This window comes from Phyllobates terribilis, unplaced genomic scaffold, assembly GCF_046119375.1.
Source record: "Phyllobates terribilis strain yellow unplaced genomic scaffold, ASM4611937v1 Scaffold_25__1_contigs__length_18738178, whole genome shotgun sequence".
NCBI classification, from domain to species: Eukaryota; Metazoa; Chordata; class Amphibia; order Anura; family Dendrobatidae; genus Phyllobates; species Phyllobates terribilis.
The window spans coordinates 8,944,663-8,966,976 of record NW_027362785.1 but is presented as its reverse complement, the minus strand read 5'-3'; the positions used below and the strand labels follow the sequence as shown (position 1 = coordinate 8,966,976).

General features: G+C 45.0%; 1 protein-coding gene across 2 annotated transcripts in view; it reads left to right on the top strand.

Annotated features, from left to right (window-relative positions):
* LOC141176357 (ATP-binding cassette sub-family A member 9-like) overlaps positions 1-22,314 on the top strand; it is a 177,788-nt gene that overhangs the window by 144,670 nt on the left and 10,804 nt on the right. For both annotated transcript variants that reach the window (XM_073660303.1, XM_073660302.1), the window contains 12 exons: positions 3,793-3,991; positions 4,080-4,240; positions 5,717-5,844; positions 6,044-6,181; positions 10,442-10,549; positions 11,238-11,408; positions 11,489-11,614; positions 13,344-13,457; positions 16,224-16,286; positions 17,288-17,379; positions 18,077-18,197; positions 18,478-18,598. In XM_073660303.1, the coding sequence (XP_073516404.1) occupies positions 3,793-3,991; positions 4,080-4,240; positions 5,717-5,844; positions 6,044-6,181; positions 10,442-10,549; positions 11,238-11,408; positions 11,489-11,614; positions 13,344-13,457; positions 16,224-16,286; positions 17,288-17,379; positions 18,077-18,197; positions 18,478-18,598 (1,542 nt within the window). The remainder of the gene's footprint in view (positions 1-3,792; positions 3,992-4,079; positions 4,241-5,716; positions 5,845-6,043; positions 6,182-10,441; positions 10,550-11,237; positions 11,409-11,488; positions 11,615-13,343; positions 13,458-16,223; positions 16,287-17,287; positions 17,380-18,076; positions 18,198-18,477; positions 18,599-22,314) is intronic.

The following is a 22,314-nucleotide window of genomic DNA, read 5'->3' as shown; positions in this document are numbered from 1 at the left end:
TGCACGGAGGGGGATGAGAGATGCACGGAGGGGGATGAGAGATGCACGGAGGGGGATGAGAGATGCACGGGGGGTGGATGAGAGATGCACGGGGGGTGGATGAGAGATGCACGGGGGGTGGATGAGAGATGCACGGAGGGGATGAGAGATGCACGGGGGGGTGAGAGATGCACGGGGGGTGGATGAGAGATGCACGGAGGGGGATGAGAGATGCACGGAGGGGGATGAGAGATGCACGGAGGGGGATGAGAGATGCACGGGGGGTGGATGAGAGATGCACGGGGGGTGGATGAGAGATGCACGGAGGGGGATGAGAGATGCACGGAGGGGGATGAGAGATGCACGGGGGGGATGAGAGATGCACGGAGGGGATGAGAGATGCACGGGGGGTGGATGAGAGATGCACGGAGGGGGATGAGAGATGCACGGAGGGGGATGAGAGATGCACGGAGGGGGATGAGAGATGCACGGAGGGGGATGAGAGATGCACGGAGGGGGATGAGAGATGCACGGGGGGTGGATGAGAGATGCACGGAGGGGGATGAGAGATGCACGGAGGGGGATGAGAGATGCACGGAGGGGATGAGAGATGCACGGAGGGGATGAGAGATGCACGGAGGGGGATGAGAGATGCACGGGGGGGGATGAGAGATGCACGGAGGGGGATGAGAGATGCACGGAGGGGGATGAGAGATGCACGGGGGGGTGAGAGATGCACGGGGGTGGATGAGAGATGCACGGAGGGGATGAGAGATGCACGGAGGGGGATGAGAGATGCACGGAGGGGGATGAGAGATGCACGGAGGGGGATGAGAGATGCACGGGGGTGAGCTGCACATGGGGGGGTGAGAGATGCACATGGGGGGGTTATGTTTACATAACTTTGTTGCCTTATGAAGGGCGGGGGGGGCCCCCAAAAATTTCTTGCACAGGGGCCCACTACAGTCTGTGTCCGCCCCTGGGATGAAGTAAATGCAGCTGAACAGCAGCTGTCAGGACAGCTGCCCTGTCCTGCTGCAGGGCGTGATGGGGCCTCAGTGATGCGGCTCCTGGCACAGCACATTATGTGGGGCTCCTGGCGGGGACCTGGTCTACACTATATGATAAGTATGCACTAAACTCCAAATCCCTCCATTACCCCGCCCCCATATGACCAAAGCCCCGCCCACCCCACCCCCTCCTTGCTGGGCCATGGAAAAATGATCTTGCTTCAAGCCGGTCCCTGGTGCAAAAAAGGTTGGGGACCACTGGTCTAGGGTAGTAGATGGGTTAATGATATCATCCCTGGTGGTCTAAGGTAGTACATGGATTAATGATATCATGTCAGGGGGTCTAAGGTAGTAGATGGGTTAATAACATCTGGTGGTCTAGGGTAGTACATGGGTTAAAGATAACATTTCTGGTGGTCTAGGGTAGTGGATGGGTTAATGATATACCTGGTGTTTTTGGGTAGTAGATGGGTTAATGATACCATCCCTGATGGTCTAAGGTAGTAGATTGGTTACTGGTAACATCCCTGGTGGTCTAGGGTAGTAGCTGGGTTAATGATATCATCTCTGGTGGTCTAGGGTAGTAGGTGGGTTAATGATAACATCCCTGGTGGTCTAAGGTAGTAGATTGGTTACTGGTAACATTCCTGGTGGTCTAGGGTAGTAGATGGGTTAATGATACCATCCCTGGTGGTCTAAGGTAGTAGATTGGTTACTGGTAACATCCCTGGTGGTCTAGGGTAGTAGATGGGTTAATGATAATATCCCTGGTGGTCTAAGGTAGTAGATGGGTTAATGATACCATCCCTGGTGGTCTAAGGTAGTAGATTGGTTACTGGTAACATCCCTGGTGGTCTAAGGTAGTAGATTGGTTACTGGTGACATCCCTGGTGGTCTAAGGTAGTACATGGGTTAATGATATCATGTCAGGGGGGTCTAAGGAAATAGATGGGTTAATAACATCTGGTGGTGTAGGGTAGTACATGGGTTAAAGATAACATTTTTGGTGGTCTAGGGTAGTGAATGGGTTAATGATATACCTGGTGTTTTTGGGTAGTAGATAGGTTAATGATACCATCCCTGGTGGTCTAAGGTAGTAGATTGGTTACTGGTAACATCCCTGGTGGTCTAAGGTAGTAGATTGGTTAATGATATCATCCCTGGTGGTCTAAGGTAGTAGATTGGTTACTGGTAACATCTCTGGTGGTTTAGGGTAGTAGATGGGTTAATGATATCATCCCTGGTGGTCTAAGGTAGTAGATGGGTTAATGATACCATCCCTGGTGGTCTAAGGTAGTAGATTGGTTACTGGTGACATCCCTGGTGGTCTAAGGTAGTACATGGGTTAATGATATCATGTCAGGGGGGTCTAAGGTAATAGATGGGTTAATAACATCTGGTGGTCTAGGGTAGTACATGGGTTAAAGATAACATTTCTGGTGGTCTAGGGTTGTAGTTGGGTTAATGATATCATCTGTCGTGGTCTAGGGTAGTAGATGGGTTAATGATATCATCCCTGGTGGTCTAAGGTAGTAGATTGGTTACTGGTAACATCCCTGGTGGTCTAGGGTAGTAGCTGGGTTAATGATATCATCTCTGCTGGTCTAGGGTAGTAGGTGGGTTAATGATAACATCCCTGGTGGTCTAAGGTAGTAGATTGGTTACTGGTAACATCTCTGGTGGTTTAGGGTAGTAGATGGGTTAATGATATCATCCCTGGTGGTCTAAGGTAGTAGATGGGTTAATGATACCATCCCTGGTGGTCTAAGGTAGTAGATTGGTTACTGGTGACATCCCTGGTGGTCTAAGGTAGTACATGGGTTAATGATATCATGTCAGGGGGGTCTAAGGTAATAGATGGGTTAATAACATCTGGTGGTCTAGGGTAGTACATGGGTTAAAGATAACATTTCTGGTGGTCTAGGGTTGTAGTTGGGTTAATGATATCATCTGTCGTGGTCTAGGGTAGTAGATGGGTTAATGATATCATCCCTGGTGGTCTAAGGTAGTAGATTGGTTACTGGTAACATCCCTGGTGGTCTAGGGTAGTAGCTGGGTTAATGATATCATCTCTGCTGGTCTAGGGTAGTAGGTGGGTTAATGATAACATCCCTGGTGGTCTAAGGTAGTAGATCGGTTACTGGTAACATCCCTCGGGGTCTAGGGTAGTAGATGGGTTAATGATATCATCCCTGGTGGTCTAAGGTAGTAGATGGGTTAATGATATCATGTCAGGGGGGTCTAAGGTAGTAGATGAGTTAATAACATCTGGTGGTCTAGGGTAGTACATGGGTTAAAGATAACATTTCTGGTGGTATAGGGTAGTGGATGGGTTAATAATATACCTTGTGTTTTTGGGTAGTAGATAGGTTAATGATACCATCCCTGGTGGTCTAAGGTAGTAGATTGGTTACTGGTAACATCCCTGGTGGTCTAGAGCAGCATTAGTCAACTGGACCTTAACAGGTCATAATCACAAGATTTCCTTGATGTTGCATTGGTAGAACTGCCTGACGATCCTCTTCATAGGATATTTTCACATCAAGTCTCGTAGAGAACCCTGAGATGGTGTAATAAAGGCTCGTGAAGGGCTTAATGCCGACATTCTTGGTGGTGCTGAATTTGGAGGTATGCCAACATTCTTGGTGATGCTGAATTTGGAGGTTTAACCCCCTTCTTCAGGCTGTGGAGGGAGATGAATATAATCAACAGTTATAAAGGGTTTCGGAGAGCAGATATAGAAGTTTTTAGACCCAGTCATAGAGACTCTCAGAACAGGAATTTTTTTTCTTTTTATGATCAGATTATGGCGTTTTTGCTCGTGAACAAAGTGAAGATGAGAGCAGAGAGCTGTCCTCGGAGGTGGAAGACTCTGATCTACTGTTGTCGGACTCCGGCACCGTCACTCTTTACGGACTGGCCCTGTGGAGACAGCAAGTGCTGACGGTGGCGAGGATCCGTTTCCTCAAGTTGAAGAGAGCCATGATAAGCATTCGATCCATGTGAGTCCCTAATTGGGAGATCATCCATTAGGAAAATCCATTATTGTGATTATGATTATGAAGGGTGTTCTTGCTATTTCTTCTCTAGAGTGCTACTTATGGCTGTTTTCATCGCTTCCATTCTATTTTTCACCGTAAACATGTCAAAAAGGCCGTACAACTGGAAACTCACTCCGGACCTTTACTTTCGAGGACTAAGACATCGAGAGCACAAGTATTTCACCAGCCTCCTGGTCAATAACAACACAGGTAGGGAGGATATTGGAGAGATTCATAGACGATCTCTTACTTATGACGCGCCCCCCTGGGCCTGTGTGGTGCGTGCACGTGTGTGCGGGGAATACCCGGAGCCGGATCGCTGGGGGTTGTAGTCTCCGTGGCGCTGACCCGGTCCGTGCCCAGGGTGGTCAAATCAGTGGCAGACTTTTTAGTGTGATAATAGTCCGACTACGCCACCCGTGGATTGCGGTCAGTGGGGACCGCCGCTGCAAGGCAGACCGCTGAGGCCGGTGTTATGTGTGCAGCTAAGAATGGGAAGACTCCCCACGGGAGGAGTACAGCCTCAGGGCAGTTAGCGTGGATGATGGGAGTGATGGTGGAGATAGTCCCAATACCAATAGTGCCGGAGGAGCAAGAAGTCACAGACAACGTGTTGCAATCCAATGTCCTTTACTCACAGTTTGTATTTTCCAGGTCACTCTCGCGAAGCAGTGACCACCCAAGCCGTGCTGCGTCCACCAGGCAGGGGACTCGGTCAACTCCCAGGTCTTTCTGGAGTATGTCTCAAAGCTCCCTTCCGTCCTTTCTCTGGCTCGTGCCCCACCAGTGACCAAGCTTATGTCCAGCTCCCGCGGGCCTTCTCTTGGGAGGGCTACGTGCCCACGTCCCTGACCCTATATGGTATGCCTTCCTAGCAAGGTGTAGCGAGGGGTCGCACCAAGGGCTGGTCACGACCTCCGGTTCTTGGCTGAAGATGATTCGCTTCCACCAATTTGGGATCCGGTACCCTGTTCTGCCAACCCGTCACCCGCAATCTCCTGGGTCCTTAGGGTTCTCTCTTCCTTCTCGTTCCTGAGCCTTTCTGTTTCACTTGTTACTTCTGTTCTGGTCTTGTTCCCTTTTCCTTTCCACTGTTCCTTCTCCTCTCTCTCTCTCTCTCTCTCTGGCCCCGGCCTCTGTGCTAGGCCTGCCCAGGGAGCAGAGCCCATGCAGCAGCTCTGCTCCCTGCCTTCTCCACTTCTCACAGACTGAACTTTTTCTTCTTTCTCCCAGAGCTAAGATGGTGCCCACCTTTTTATACCTCCCTCTGACCATGAGCCCAGGTGACTAGCAACCAATGGGCTCCTTCCTATGCTCAGGAACCAACCCCTATCTGCCCCTACAGCACTGGGTATTCCACCCCCCGCCCCACTCCAGCCAGGGACAGATGCTGTCGTGCCGGCACTTCTGTCTAGTGGGAGCACCGTTGAGCTGTCCCCCGGAAATGGGGTGTGTGTGCTGTATGCAGCCTACTGAGCCTTGATCCATACTCCATCCTTACCCGGGAGTGGGATATCACACCTCTGGTTTGAGGTGCAATACCCCTGTAGCAGCCGAGCCCTCGGGGTGCTACACTTACATATTACCAGACATTCTCCGTATAGTCCCAGCATTTGTCCGGCGCAGCTCGGCTATCGCTAAAACATGGCTGACACATCATAAACCGGCTGTGTTCTTTTTCGACAGGCGCGTCCATCGAAGCGTTCGTCAACGGCATAAAGGCTCAAGACGTTTCGGTAAAAGTTAGGGACGGTCCGTACGACAGAAACACTACGGGTTACAATGGCGCCATCGAGCTGTCACTGCAGAACCAGGTGAGGTAGGAGGGACTCAAAGGTATAGAAAAAGAAAGATTACCATTTGTAAAATTAGGAAACAACGTGACTGGCTGATGAAACGTCAACGCAAAAATGACGCAACGCGCAAAGCAGAGGCCGATTCTGGATGAAAATTAGAAAAGTACAATAGCTCTGGAAAAGAATACAGGGAGACCGGAATTTGTTTTTTTTCCAGAGTTACAGCTTTACAATCATTGGGAACCCACAAGTGCAGAACGGCCTGCCCGTGCTGATGAATATTATCAGTAATGCCTTCCTGACAAGCTTCGGATCTACAGAGCACATAGAAATCTGGAATGAACCCGTAGACACTGTGAGTGCCAGGCCAAGTCTAGATTATACTGGCTTGATATGGTGGTGATCTTCCCCTTTGTATTCATGCCCCCCGAATAGCCAGCAATCTCCAACTCCATGTTAGAATTTGTGTTAGTCTGCACCTTTCCAATAAAGAATCTAAGGCTCTCCTCAAGAGTCTTGGATCTCCTCATACCTTTCTAACCGCACATTTAGCTTCTCCCACTTCCACACTACCTCCTCATCCCGCCCCCTCTCTGTTGGAGTCCCTCAAGGCTCTGTCCTAGGACCCCTACTCTTCTCAATCTATACCCTAAGCCTGGGACAGCTCATAAAATCCCATGGCTTCCAGTACCACCTGTACGCTGATGACACCCAGATCTACCTCTCTGGCCCAGACGTCACCTCTCTGCTGTCCAGAATCCCAGCATGTCTAGCAGCCATATCCTCCTTCTTCTCCTCCCGCTACCTCAAGCTCAATGTGGACAAAACTGAACTCATTATCTTCCCCCATCTCGCATATCCTTCCCACCTGATCTTTCTATCACAATAAATGACATCACTCTTTCCGCTGTACCGACAATCCGCTGCCTCGGCGTAACCCTCGACTCTGCCCTGTCCTTCAAACCCCACATCCAAGCTCTCGCCACCTCCTGTCGCCTCCAGATCAAAAATATTTCCAGAATCCGTCCTTTCCTCACCCTCAATCTACTAAACTGCTTGTGCATGCCCTCATCATCTCCCGCCTTGACTACTGCAACACCCTCCTCTGTGGCCTACCTGCTAACACTCTCGCACCCCTCCAGTCCATCCTCAACTCTGCTGCACGACTGGTCCACCTCTCGCCTCGCTACTCCTCCACTACCCACCTTTGCAAATCCCTTCACTGGCTCCCATTCCCCCAGCGTATCCAGTTCAAACTACTAACACTGACCTACAAAGCCAACCATAACCTCTCTCCTCCGTACATCTCCGAACTAATCTCCCGATATATTCCCTCACGTAACCTCCAGTCGTCCCAAGATCTCCTTCTCTCCTCCACACTTATCCGTTCCTCACACAATCGTCTCCAGGACTTCTCCCGAATATCCCCCGTCCTATGGAATTCTGTGCCTCAACACGTCCGATTATCCACCAAACCTGGATCCTTCAGACGGAACCTGAAAACCTACATCCTGCCATGACCCCGCTAACTCCTAACCCCCACCGGAGCTAGTGCAACCCCTCAACCTACTGTTTCCTTCCCCATCATCCTGTAGAATGTAAGCCCCCAAGGGCAGGGTCCTCTCCCCTCCGTACCGTTCTATCATTGTTAGTTTGTTAACTGTGATATCCGTATTTGGTATGTAATCCCTTCTTATGTACAGCGCCATGGAATCAATGGCGCTATATAAATTAATAATAATAATAATAAGGCACTTTTTACTGTAAAGGTGCACACCAACACAATGCCCTAAGGCACTGAGGGCAACATCCTAAAAAAAAAAAAACGCAGTTGCATCTTTTAGAATTTTCCATATTGCTAAATCAGATTTTTATACAATTCCTAAGAGTAGATAAAGGGTACCAAAGCAAACAATTGAGTTAACTATATTAAATTTTGCTATATTTAAGAAAGCTATCTAATACTGCATATCTGTGAGTGGCAAAAGTAGGTGAAACTTGAAGGGGTTGTCCCACGAACAAAGTACATTTAAAAAAAAAAAAGTGCTGAGAGAGTTGTATAAGTGTGCCCCTACTATGTACTGTGTAATGCTGTGTCTGACTCAGTAGGAACAAGGTCCGAACATACCACAGCCAAGAGGGAGCATAAATCACTTATAATATTTGAGTATACAGATACAGCACAGTAGTGGCTCACAGCTGCTGCTTTCTGAAGGGACACATTTCCCTGCCTGTTTTATCACAGGAGTGAGTGTTTTTGCCACGTCACCAGTCGTATGAGCTCATCATAAATCAAGTCACTCAAACACTCACCTGTGATTAAAACTTGAAAGGGAAATGTGTTACTACAAAAAAGTATCATCTGCGAGCCCCCTACTGTTTTGTCTGTATACTCACTTATCATAAATGACTTTTGCTTCTTTCCCTGGCCAGGAGCTGTGGTATGTGCAGACCATGAACTGGAGCAGCTCCAGGAACATTTTTTTTTTAACACATCCAATTATAGATCTTGGTTATTATTCTAAGATCTATTAAAAAAAAAAAAGCAGATTGTTCGTGAGACAACCTCTGTAAGAATTAGCAGATAATTTGGAGGTTAAATTATAGTCTGATGTTTTTAATCAATGGGATGACAATCAGGTGTGAATGGGACATCTGTTTTATTTAAAGAACAGGAATCTTTCAAAGTGTATAATGGGACAAACAAGGCGATTTCTGAGGTCATCAGAAGAGTTGTTGATGCTCATCAGGCTGTGTCATAGAAAATATTAAGAATTTCTCTCCCTTCCTCACCCTCCCCTATACTGTTTGTCAAGGGAACAAGAGCTGACGCTTTAGCCAGCTGCTTCTATGCAAATCGCAGAACACCGGAGAGGTGGTAAGCTCAATAGTCCATTCTAATTAACATACGAATGTGGTTCCTAGTAGCACAGGCCTGTGATAAATATTCACCTGGGTGAGAAGGATGCAGCTCCTACTCTTCAAAGGAGTCCTATCTCACCCCAGGGCATCCCCATTTGCACATAGGTTCAATCTGCAGTCTCGCCGGCACCGATATAAAATATTGGAAGTTCTATACTTCCGATACTAATGGGACACATATTTTTAGTGGCAGGGTCAGCTAAGAAACAATACGCATATTTTTCTGGATCTGTGAGCCCCTCCAGTGAGCTTTGGCACAAAAGTACCAAAATAACAGACAGCAGCTATGCCATGTGTAATCTCTAAAGAAAGGTAAATTTGTAATAAAAATATGGTATCACTTGCGAGCTTCTGCGATCATCCAGCGAGAAGTTATCGCAGAAGTTAAATATTTTAATAAAACCATGAAGGGTGGAGCCCACCCCACGTGAGGTCATAACAGGGGGGTTATGTGGGCAGGTCCCCCCTTCGGCATAAAAGACCCAGCTGAAGATGGGTCCATACTCATGCTGGATGTTACATATTTATGTTACATATTTATGTGTAAGCAGGGGTCACGTTCGCTAAATGGGCATTGGATGGCTTCCCTCCAGCTAACTGAATCTTCTCTGTGATCGGTCTAGTAAGTCTTCTATTAATCCTTTTTATTTTGTGTAACTGTATTGTATTGTATTGTCTCCTTTTGTAAAACCATTTGTATATTTTTCATAAACACTGCCTCCCTTTTGGATTAAATATAAAATGTAATAGTTCTATTTTCTTTTGCTCTGTAATTGTTCACTCCCCCGAAGCCATACGCTACCAGAAAGCAGGCGTCCGATCAGACCTGTATTGTATTTCAAATCTGATCGGTGGCGGCAGCGAATAATCGTAATCGGGCTATCGTGAAGCTGGCAGTGACTGTACGGGGGCGTATTCACATATTCCATGCTTTGGAATCCGGAGGTGTGTACGCCATATGCTCACTGGTCGCTTGCCGATCGCTACGTAGTGAGTAATCGTGATCGTGTGTGAGCGAATCGCTGACAATCCTGACAAAGTGACGGCAGTGGTGGGATATTGTATGATCCCCCGGTGTCGTCCCTGACAAATTGGTGGCAGTGGTGGGATATTGTGTGATCCCGATGCCAGTGACGTTCCTGACATGATGGATAAGATTACAAAACCATCTCTTTAGACTCCACCAATCCACAGACAAACAGATGGTGTACAAATGGAAAAAAGTCATGACCTAGAGCAAGAAGTTCATAGAGAAAACCCCCAACATAAGAGATAAAGTTGCTTAGTATGCAACAATGGGCTAAAATTCCTCCAATCCATGGAGCAGGATAATCGACGGAAATGGTTAGATGCAGTTATTGATGCACAAGGGGTCACGCCAGATACTGAAATCAAAGGTTCACATACTTTCATCACTCACTGACACATGACATTGGATCATTTTCCCCAACAATTAAAATGACAAAGTCTAATATTTTTGGCCCATTAATTTGATTTGGTTCTTTATCTACTTTTAGGACTCGTGTGAAAATCTGATATCGTTGTTGGTGAAATTTATGCAGGGATATGGAAAATTCTGAAGGGTTCACAAACTTTCAAATACCATTATACCCTATGGATAGGCTGCTGTCGATTAAAAGAGAGTCCCTTTCATCCTCTAGTATTATTCTGATTTTTTTCTTCTCTTCTTCAGGTTTCTGATCGGTTTACTTCCTCGCTCTTCTTTATCAGCTTACTGTATATGGCATTTGGGTCAGGTTTTTGCCCCTACTTGGCAATGAGCAGTGTTGAGGATTATGAGGTGGGTATTATACGGTCAGCAATCAATGTGTAAGTGGCATTTATTGCCTAGGCATACTGAATGTATGGAAGTCTTGAACCCTTGTGGGGGAACCCTACTCCTTTGACAATGTAGCAGCTCTCTCCTTCCCCGTATTGTCTCTACCATGTAATCAAGAGAATCCTAGAATGTTCTCGTTGGAGGGGACCTCCAGGGTCCTCGTGTCCAACCCCCGGCTCAATCCAGGAGTCACTAAACCATCTCGGATAGATGTCTGTCCGGCCTCTGAAGACTTCCATTGAAGAAGACCTCACCACCTCTCGTGGCCGCCTGTTCCTCTCATTGATCTCCTCACTGTCAGGAAGTGTCTTCTAATCTCTAATCTGTATCTTCTCCCTTTCAGTTTCATCCCATGGCTTCTAGTGTTTCCTTGTGTAAATGAGAATAAAGATGATCCTTCTACAATGTGACAGCCCTTCAGATATTTGTAGATAGCTATTAAGTCTCCTCTTAGCCTTCTTCTTAGCAAGCTAAACATTCCCAGATCCTTTAACCGTTTCTCGTAGGACATAGTTTACAGTCCGCTCACCATCCTGGTCGCTCTTCTCCGAACTTGCTTCCGTTTTTCCATATCTTTTTTTAAAATGTGGCGCCCAATGAGTGCGAATATTCGCTTACTTACCAATTTTCATTATCTCTTGGTGTCCAGATCAAGGCTCGTTCTCAGATGCGGCTCGCCGGCCTCTTCCCGTCTGCCTATTGGTGCGGACAGGCCTTGCTAGACGTGGCCCTGTACTGGCTGTTGCTTTTCGTGATGGTAGCCATATTGTTTGCCCTGAACTCCTCGATTGCTTTGTCTGTCAAGCATATTGTACTACTGGTATGTAGGGTGGTGATTATACATCATCACAGGGTAGACATGGCGGTCGCATCTTCCTCCTCACTATTTCTCTCTTGCAGATAGTGGACGTCCTTGGCTTTGGTGCTGCCATGGTCCTCTTTGTCTATGTGGTCACTTTTCTTCTTGTAAGAAAAAAAAGAAAAGGAATGTGTAACAGTGATCACTGGTCCATTAACTTTATTCTGGTAAGTACAGGTCACACATGTTAGTATGTCCAGTGTAAGGAATATATTTGAGAACCTGCCCTAGTACAGTCAGTGACAAATCCATGCAATGTGGTCCCCCATATAATACATCCAGTGCATAGTCGTTGTTATATCGCCACCCTGCAAATGGCGATATAAGACCTGTGATGGGAAGCAGAACTAGGTGGGGTGATGAGAAACATTTGTCGCAGGAAATATTGGTTCAGTCCATAGATAAGAAGGGTGAAAGTTTTATTGTCCACTGATTGAAGTTTGGTCCACAGTTTTGATACCCCTTTGAAGATTGGTCTGGACTTCATGGGGACCTCACAACCTCGGACTGGTCATCACAAACCTGGACCAGACATTATGGGCAAATCACAACCCCCAGACCTCATAGGACCATCACAACTCCCAGACCATACCTCCTCGCAGGGCCATCACAACTCTGTACCAGACCTTGTGGGAGCATCATAACCCCAGACCAAACTTCGTGGGGTCATCACAATCCCGGACTAGACATTATGGCCAAATCACAACCCCCAGACCTCATAGGACCATCACAACTCCCAGACCATACCTCCTCGCAGGGCCATCACAACTCTGTACCAGACCTTGTGGGAGCATCATAACCCCTGACCAAACGTCGTGGGGTCATCACAACCCTGGACCAGACATTATGGGCAAATCACAACCCCCAGACCTCATAGGACCATCACATTTCCCAGACCATACCTCGCAGGGCCATCACAACTCTGTACCAGACCTTGTGGGGGCATCATAACCCCAGACCAAACGTCTTGGGGTCATCACAATCCCGGACCAGACCTTTTGGGGAAGCACAAACCAAGACCAAACCTCGTGGGGTCATCACAACCCCGGACTGGACCTCGTGGGGTCATCATAACCCTGGACCAGACATTATGGGCAAATCACAACCCCCAGACCTCAAAGGATGATCACAACTCCCAGACCATACCTCCTCGCAGGGCCATCACAACTCTATACCAGACCTTGTGGGGGCATCATAACCCCAGACCAAACGTCGTGGGGTCATCACAATCCCGGACCAGACCTTTTGGGGAATCACAAACCAAGACCAAACCTCGTTGGGGCATCACAACCCCAGACCAGACCTTGTGGGGGGCATCATAACCATAGATCAAACCTCATGGGGTCATCACAACCTCGCACCAGACCTTAATCAGTGGAGAATAAAATTTTCACGCTTCTTATATATGAACTGCAGCAATATTTCCTGCCACCATCGTGTCTCCCCTTCTCATATTGATAGTTCTGTCTTGTTGTATATATTTGACTCTTCACATTTTGCGCTACACATCTCGCCTGATGAAGAGACGGAGGTGTCTCCAAACCTGCGATTTGTTTCCGTCTTCTCAGATCCCCATTAAAAGGCATCAACCACTGTATTTTAGAACAATTAATGTTTTGAAATATTAATTATATTTTGTGATCTACTAGTATAATATATTTATGTAAAATATGGTCTTTATAAATACCTACGTATATATATATATATATATATAATAAACTGATGCTTGGAAGGACATTATTATATAATTTGTGTCATGGGTTTGAGATATTGGAATTGAGGTTTTATTCGCTTGCTTATATTCTATAATAAAGAATATATTTTATGTAGGTGTGCACATCAGATTTTGGATGTACACCTTCCTGTTATCTAATGACTGCGGACACGTTCTTGCAGATTTCCATCATTCCACTCCTGGTTGAAGTTTTCCTGAAGAGCTCAGTCATGTTATACATCTCCCTCTTGACATTACTTCCACCCAGTAACTTCTTGGCTTTCCTAGTGCATTTGGTAAGAATTAAGGGGTTCTTATTCTTCTCCCTGATCAGGCTGCCATAAACTGAAGTGTGCTATAGGGAAAACGCTTCTCGCTCATACAGAGTAGTCAAATGGGCTTCTGTGATGAATCCTAGACGCTATGAAAGCCATCTAGCAGCACCTTGTAGATGTTGGGGAACAGCAACATGAGGCTCAGTAAAGATGCCCACTGGGGGGTGGTGTGCAGTAAACCATCTCTCCTTAGTTTCATATCCTCGGTAAAGATGTCCATGCTCGGTTGGCGAGCAGTAGACCATTTCTCCTCAGTAAGGATGTCCATTCTTTATTGGCGTGCAGTAGACCATCTCTCCTTAGTTTATGTCCTCAGTAAGGATGTCCATTCTTTGTTGCCATGCAGTAGACCATCTCTCCTTAGTTTATGTCCTCAGTAAGGATGTCCATTCTTTGTTGGGGTGCAGTAGACCATTTCTCCTTAGTTTCATGTCCTCAGTAAGGACGTCAATGCTTTGCTGGCGTGCAGTAGACCATCTCTCCCTAGTTTCATGTCCTCAGTAAGGACGTCCATGCTTTGTTGGTGTGCAGTAGACCATCTCTCCTTAGTTTATGTCCTCAGTAAGGACGTCCATGCTTTGTTGGCGTGCAGTAGACCATTTTCCCTAGTTTCATGTCCTCAGTAAGGACGTCCATTCTTTGTTGGCATGCAGTAGACCATCTCTCCTTAGTTTATGTCCTCCGTAAGGACGTCTATGCTTTGTTGGCGTGCAGTAGACCATTTCTCCCTAGTTTCATGTCCTCCGTAAGGACGTCCATGCTTTGTTGGCATGCAGTAGACCATTTCTCCATAGTTTATGTCCTCAATAAGGACGTTCATGCTTTGTTGGCGTGCAGTAGACCATCTCTCCTTAGTTTATGTCCTCAGTAAGGACGTCCATGCTTTGTTGGCGAGCAGTAGACCATTTTCCCTAGTTTCATGTCCTCAGTAAGGATGTCCATTCTTTGTGGCATGCAGTAGACCATCTCTCCTTAGTTTATGTCCTCCATAAGGACGTCTATGCTTTGTTGGCGTGCAGTAGACCATCTCTCCTTAGTTTATGTCCTCAGTAAGGACGTCCATGCTTTGTTGGCATGCAGTAGACCATCTCTCCTTAGTTTATGTCCTCCGTAAGGACGTCTATGCTTTGTTGGCGTGCAGTAGACCATTTCTCCCTAGTTTCATGTCCTCCGTAAGGACGTCCATGCTTTGTTGGCATGCAGTAGACCATTTCTCCATAGTTTATGTCCTCAATAAGGACGTTCATGCTTTGTTGGCGTGCAGTAGACCATCTCTCCTTAGTTTATGTCCTCAGTAAGGACGTCCATGCTTTGTTGGCGAGCAGTAGACCATTTTCCCTAGTTTCATGTCCTCAGTAAGGATGTCCATTCTTTGTGGCATGCAGTAGACCATCTCTCCTTAGTTTATGTCCTCCATAAGGACGTCTATGCTTTGTTGGCGTGCAGTAGACCATCTCTCCTTAGTTTATGTCCTCAGTAAGGACGTCCATGCTTTGTTGGCGTGCAGTAGACCATTTTCCCTAGTTTCATGTCCTCAGTAAGGACGTCCATTCTTTGTTGGCATGCAGTAGACCATCTCTCCTTAGTTTATGTCCTCCGTAAGGACGTCTATGCTTTGTTGGCGTGCAGTAGACCATCTCTCCTTAGTTTATGTCCTCAGTAAGGACGTCCATGCTTTTTTGGCGTGCAGTAGACCATCTCTCCTTAGTTTCATGTCCTCAGTAAGGACGTCCATGCTTTGTTGGCGTGCAGTAGACCATTTTCCCTAGTTTCATGTCCTCAGTAAGGACGTCCATTCTTTGTTGGCGTGCAGTAGACCATTTCTCCCTAGTTTCATGTCCTCCGTAAGGACGTCCATGCTTTGTTGGCATGCAGTAGACCATTTCTCCATAGTTTATGTCCTCAATAAGGACGTTCATGCTTTGTTGGCGTGCAGTAGACCATCTCTCCTTAGTTTATGTCCTCAGTAAGGACGTCCATGCTTTGTTGGCGAGCAGTAGACCATTTTCCCTAGTTTCATGTCCTCAGTAAGGATGTCCATTCTTTGTGGCATGCAGTAGACCATCTCTCCTTAGTTTATGTCCTCCATAAGGACGTCTATGCTTTGTTGGCGTGCAGTAGACCATCTCTCCTTAGTTTATGTCCTCAGTAAGGACGTCCATGCTTTGTTGGCGTGCAGTAGACCATTTTCCCTAGTTTCATGTCCTCAGTAAGGACGTCCATTCTTTGTTGGCATGCAGTAGACCATCTCTGCTTAGTTTATGTCCTCAGTAAGGACGTCCATGCTTTTTTGGCGTGCAGTACACCATCTCTCCTTAGTTTCATGTCCTCAGTAAGGATGTCCATTCTTTGTTGGCGTATAGTAGACCATCTCTCCTTAGTCTATAGTAAGGATGTCCATTCTTTGTTGGCGAGCAGTAGACCATTTCTCCTTAGTTTATGTCCTCAGTAAGGACGTCCATGCTTTATTGGCGAGCAGTAGACCATTTCTCCTTAGTTTATGTCCTCAGTAAGGACGTCCATGCTTTGTTGGCGTGCAGTAGACCATTTTCCCTAGTTTCATGTCCTCAGTAAGGATGTCCATTCTTTGTTGGCGTATAGTAGACCATCTCTCCTTAGTCTATAGTAAGGACGTCCATGCTTTGTTGGAGTGCAGTAGACCATTTCTCCATAGTTTATGTCCTTACATGTCGTCCTGTTAATATTTCTACCTTCATTTTTGTACAGTGTAAAACTAATCACATCATTGACTACGAGCCAAGGACAGGCATGTTTACGAACGTGACAATTGTAAGTATTGTGCAGGAGAGAAGTTGCTCAGATTTATGGAATTTAAAAGTGAAGATAAATATCCAAATATATGCAAATAATGAAAATACAGGACTCATAGGGCCACATGACATGTTGTGATCGGGGACGAAAGGAATCCTTGTGTTAAGAGCAGGGAATACAGAAGGCTTCATATAGAGACCTCCTCATATACAGGTCAGGGACTGCATAACACATCCGGTATGGGGAACAGGGCTGACTTTTAAGAGAAAAACGGAAAACCTATACAGAAAAGAAATACCAAATATATAACGAAAAATATATATGAGTGTCAAAGAATACCAAAGCAAACAAGAAACCCAAAAAAATGTATTCTAAGACCAGACAATTGTAGATAAGAGATCAATTTGTTAGCATAGAACTACACAACAAAAATAATAACACAACATAATAAAAACACGAAATATAAAAAGAGGAGATCTGGGTGGATCATAGAATGGTAGAGTTGGAGGAGACCTCCGGGGTCCTCGTGTCCAGCCCCCGACTCAAAGCAGGATTCACTAAATCATCTCCGACAGATATCTGTCCAGCCTCCGAAGACTTCCATTGAAGGGGAACTCACCACCTCTCGTGGCCGCCTGTTCCACTCATTGATCACCCTAACTGTCCAAAAAAAAATTTCTAATACAGTATATGGGTCCAATGCGACAGTGAACCATGTACAAAGTCGGAATACATACCACCTGGTCTATGGGCTAATGAGCCCATTACAACCTATAGTTCAGGGGCCAGGAACTATGGCTGAACTGTATATAAGTAGGGGAACTAGCGAATAATTCTGACGGTAGACATAAAATAAAGTGAGTAGCATGTAGACCTGAAAAAAAGGTTTACTTTTTATGGGGCCTGCTGATAAGTAAGATTATTACAAGAGATGGGCACTACAGTGCACTTATTATAGGAGACTGTAGCTCGTCAGGAAGGACATCCCTGTATTTCACTGCGTTGTGTTTCTGCTGCAGCCGTACCTTCAAGTCATAATTCTCTGGATTATCCTTGGGTATTTGGAAAAGAAATATGGAGCGGGATGCCTGAAAATGGATCCAATATTCAAGTAAGTTTACTGTAAGATGGAGTGTCAGAACTGGAGTTTCAAAAAGATAAATAATGGGAATCCAACTGGAAAAACTGCATATCACACACCCCCAGTAAATATTCAGACCTAGAAAACTGAACTTCTGACCAAGGCACAGTGACTTGGTACATCTACTGCCACCTAACCCAGGAGGCATCTGCTCTCCAGACTCACATCTTGCTACAAACACAATATACGTCACACGATTTTGGAAGAGCTGAATACATTAAAGAAGTTCTCTGATAAGGTGATAACAGTAGCTGCCGTCACATATTTCAAGCAGCAACCCGTCCTATAGATGTGTCAGGATGCAAACACTGGCCGAGATGTGTGTCTCAACTGTCGGAGGAGCAATATCATGAACAAATATGTTGATCTTATAAATTAGCACGGAGCAGAATGAAGCTGCAAGAAACAGACCATTGTGCTGTGTCAGAAGAGGGTTTTTTTTTTTTTTTACTTTTACTCCAGCTGAGTGAGCAGATCAGGTATATTTAATCATGATGCTGCTCCTCTGACAGTTGAGATGTGTTTTGAGCAGTGTTTCTTCAAGCTGCAACCTGATGGATTGCAGCGTGAAATATGTGATTTTTTATTGCCATCTAGAACCCTTTGTGCATCTCAAATAAATACCCATGTTCAACCATGCATATGATCAATATTATTATTTCTCCAGATTTGATGAAAGAAAATATATGGTGAAAAAGAATCCCGAAGAGCTAAGAGGCGCGGACGGAGATGTTTTGTTCGAGAAACAGAAGGTCGAACGACTGAAGACTACAACGAACAAGGAAGAGGTTAAACGCTGGATGGTGTCTGTTAGCAAATAGGGTCAAAATGTAGACATGGTGGCGGACCTCCATGACCGGGAAGTATGGCGGGGGGCCAGGAACATCATCATTTATAATAGTTTTTACTCTGCTATGATCCTCGCTGGTCTGTATGGTTCAAGAGTCCAGACACTTTACCTGCAGCGGTTAGAAGTATTAAGGGTGAAGTGTCCATTTTCCTAATAGTTATGGATAAATGCTCAGGTGTCGGAATTAAATAAAAAAGTTTCTACATTTATTCGTCTAGAAGCCGGCCATCCTCGTCGACAGTCTACGTCAAGAATATGAGGTCAAAGCCGGAAATGTATTTAAAAAGAATAGCGCGAAACAAGTTGGAGCAAGAAACGTCTCATTCTTCGTAAAGAAGGGTTAGTAGCAGTGAAGGTTTTAAAGAAGGGTTAGTAGTAGTGAAGGTTTTAAAGAAGGGTTAGTAGCAGTGAAGGTTTTAAAGAAGGGTTAGTAGTAGTGAAGGTTTTAAAGAAGGGTTAGTAGTAGTGAAGGTTTTAAAGAAGGGTTAGTAGCAGTGAAGGTTTTAAAGAAGGGTTAGTAGTAGTGAAGGTTTTAAAGAAGGGTTAGTAGCAGTGAAGGTTTTAAAGAAGGGTTAGTAGTAGTGAAGGTTTTAAAGAAGGGTTAGTAGCAGTGAAGGTTTTAAAGAAGGGTTAGTAGTAGTGAAGGTTTTAAAGAAGGGTTAGTAGCAGTGAAGGTTTTAAAGAAGGGTTAGTAGCAGTGAAGGTTTTAAAGAAGGGTTAGTAGTAGTGAAGGTTTTAAAGAAGGGTTAGTAGTAGTGAAGGTTTTAAAGAAGGGTTAGTAGCAGTGAAGGTTTTAAAGAAGGGTTAGTAGTAGTGAAGGTTTTAAAGAAGGGTTAGTAGCAGTGAAGGTTTTAAAGAAGGGTTAGTAGCAGTGAAGGTTTTAAAGAAGGGTTAGTAGCAGTGAAGGTTTTAAAGAAGGGTTAGTAGTAGTGAAGGTTTTAAAGAAGGGTTAGTAGTAGTGAAGGTTTTAAAGAAGGGTTAGTAGTAGTGAAGGTTTTAAAGAAGGGTTAGTAGCAGTGAAGGTTTTAAAGAAGGGTTAGTAGTAGTGAAGGTTTTAAAGAAGGGTTAGTAGTAGTGAAGGTTTTAAAGAAGGGTTAGTAGCAGTGAAGGTTTTAAAGAAGGGTTAGTAGCAGTGAAGGTTTTAAAGAAGGGTTAGTAGCAGTGAAGGTTTTAAAGAAGGGTTAGTAGTAGTGAAGGTTTTAAAGAAGGGTTAGTAGCAGTGAAGGTTTTAAAGAAGGGTTAGTAGTAGTGAAGGTTTTAAAGAAGGGTTAGTAGTAGTGAAGGTTTTAAAGAAGGGTTAGTAGCAGTGAAGGTTTTAAAGAAGGGTTAGTAGCAGTGAAGGTTTTAAAGAAGGGTTAGTAGCAGTGAAGGTTTTAAAGAAGGGTTAGTAGTAGTGAAGGTTTTAAAGAAGGGTTAGTAGCAGTGAAGGTTTTAAAGAAGGGTTAGTAGTAGTGAAGGTTTTAAAGAAGGGTTAGTAGTAGTGAAGGTTTTAAAGAAGGGTTAGTAGCAGTGAAGGTTTTAAAGAAGGGTTAGTAGCAGTGAAGGTTTTAAAGAAGGGTTAGTAGTAGTGAAGGTTTTAAAGAAGGGTTAGTAGTAGTGAAGGTTTTAAAGAAGGGTTAGTAGTAGTGAAGGTTTTAAAGAAGGGTTAGTAGTAGTGAAGGTTTTAAAGAAGGGTTAGTAGCAGTGAAGGTTTTAAAGAAGGGTTAGTAGTAGTGAAGGTTTTAAAGAAGGGTTAGTAGTAGTGAAGGTTTTAAAGAAGGGTTAGTAGCAGTGAAGGTTTTAAAGAAGGGTTAGTAGCAGTGAAGGTTTTAAAGAAGGGTTAGTAGCAGTGAAGGTTTTAAAGAAGGGTTAGTAGTAGTGAAGGTTTTAAAGAAGGGTTAGTAGCAGTGAAGGTTTTAAAGAAGGGTTAGTAGTAGTGAAGGTTTTAAAGAAGGGTTAGTAGCAGTGAAGGTTTTAAAGAAGGGTTAGTAGCAGTGAAGGTTTTAAAGAAGGGTTAGTAGCAGTGAAGGTTTTAAAGAAGGGTTAGTAGTAGTGAAGGTTTTAAAGAAGGGTTAGTAGTAGTGAAGGTTTTAAAGAAGGGTTAGTAGCAGTGAAGGTTTTAAAGAAGGGTTAGTAGTAGTGAAGGTTTTAAAGAAGGGTTAGTAGTAGTGAAGGTTTTAAAGAAGGGTTAGTAGTAGTGAAGGTTTTAAAGAAGGGTTAGTAGTAGTGAAGGTTTTAAAGAAGGGTTAGTAGTAGTGAAGGTTTTAGTACCATAGTAAAGTCTTGGGAAACCATTTCTCAGGATATTTATTTTACTCACTTATATAGCGCTGTTAATTCCACAGCTCTTTACAGACATTATGGGCTCTGTCCCCATTGGGGCTTCACAATCTAAATTTCCTATCAGTATGTCTTTGGAGTGTGGGAGGAAACCGGAGAACCTGGAGGAAACCAATGCAAACACGGGGAGAACATACAAACTCCTTGTAGATGTTGTCCTTGGTGAGATTTGAACCCAGAACCCCAGCGCTGCAAGGCTGCAGTGCTAACCACTGAGCCACCATACAGTGCTAACCACTGAGCCACCGTGCTGCCCTCAAGAATATCCAACCCATCTTGCCCAAAAATTTGAGAGGGAAGTGCTATGTGTTGGAACTGAGCACATTAGCGTCAACAAAGGTAATTGTCACTTAAAGGGAAGCTGTCAAATTTTAACCCCCCCCCCCCCCACAAACTATAAATATAACTGTGTAGCCCTTTAAAAGATAAGCCAGTCGATCCCTTTGTCCCCAAAGTGCTGATTCAGCAGCGAGAAATTACAGTCGGGAAGACTTAAAGGGATTGTCTTGATTATATTGCAATGGGTGTTCAATCAAAACCAAATTTTTTTGAAAGGCAATATATTGGAGTCAAGGTTTTGAGTGCACATATTGATTCTTCCTATCCATAAAATATAGCAAATTGGTAAAACGCACTCCAAACATCATTGACATGCTATAAAAAAAACTTTTTACTGTATGCAATTACCTTTAGTTACAATTTCAATAACAATTTCGCATATTACCATATACAGATGAATGGTCCTTATTCCTTGTTTGGCAATTGTAAACATTACAAATATTGCAAATTTCGCATTCATTAAAATGCAGATTTTTTTGTAATTTGTTTCTGCATGGTTTCAGCAAGATGGCCGCCATTTTCTGAACCGTAAAAGGCCGTCAAAAGGTTACTGTCACTCGTTAGGACCTTGTTGCATCTTCTTATCACCGCCAGCCTTTTCACTCTAGGCTGGGATTTCCGGCTCTGATGAGGCTTGGAAAGGTTCTGCGCATGCAAGCGCAACATCATGGCACACGTCTTGAGGTTATGATGTTGGAACCTTATGCATGCTTGCATCAGGTTACAAACCCGACTCCATAGGTGTGACAAACTCGACTCCATTGAACTGACACACCTGACTTCATAGGAGTGACAATCCCGACTCCATTGGAGTGACAATCCCGACTCCATTGGAGTGACAAACCCGACTCCATTGGAGTGACAAACCCGACTCCATTGGAGTGACAATCCCGACTCCATTGGAGTGACAATCCCGACTCCATTGGAGTGACAATCCCGACTTCATTGGAGTGACAATCCCGACTTCATTAGAGTGACAATCCTGACTCCATTGGAGTGACAATCCTGACTCCATTGGAGTGACAATTCCGACTCCATTGGAGTGACAATCCCGACTTCATTGGAGTGACAATCCCGACTTCATTAGAGTGACAATCCCGACTCCATTGGAGTGACAATCCCAACTTCATTGGAGTGACAATCCCGACTTCATTGGAGTGACAATCCCGACTTCATTGGAGTGACAATCCCGACTCCATTGGAGTGACAATCCCAACTTCATTGGAGTGACAAACCCGACTCCATTGGAGTGACAAACCCGACTCCATTGGAGTGACAAACCCGACTCCATTGGAGTGACAATCCCGACTCCATTGGAGTGACAATCCCGACTCCATTGGAGTGACAATTCCAAATCCATAAGACAAAAACCCCTGGAGCACTAAGCAGAGGGGACA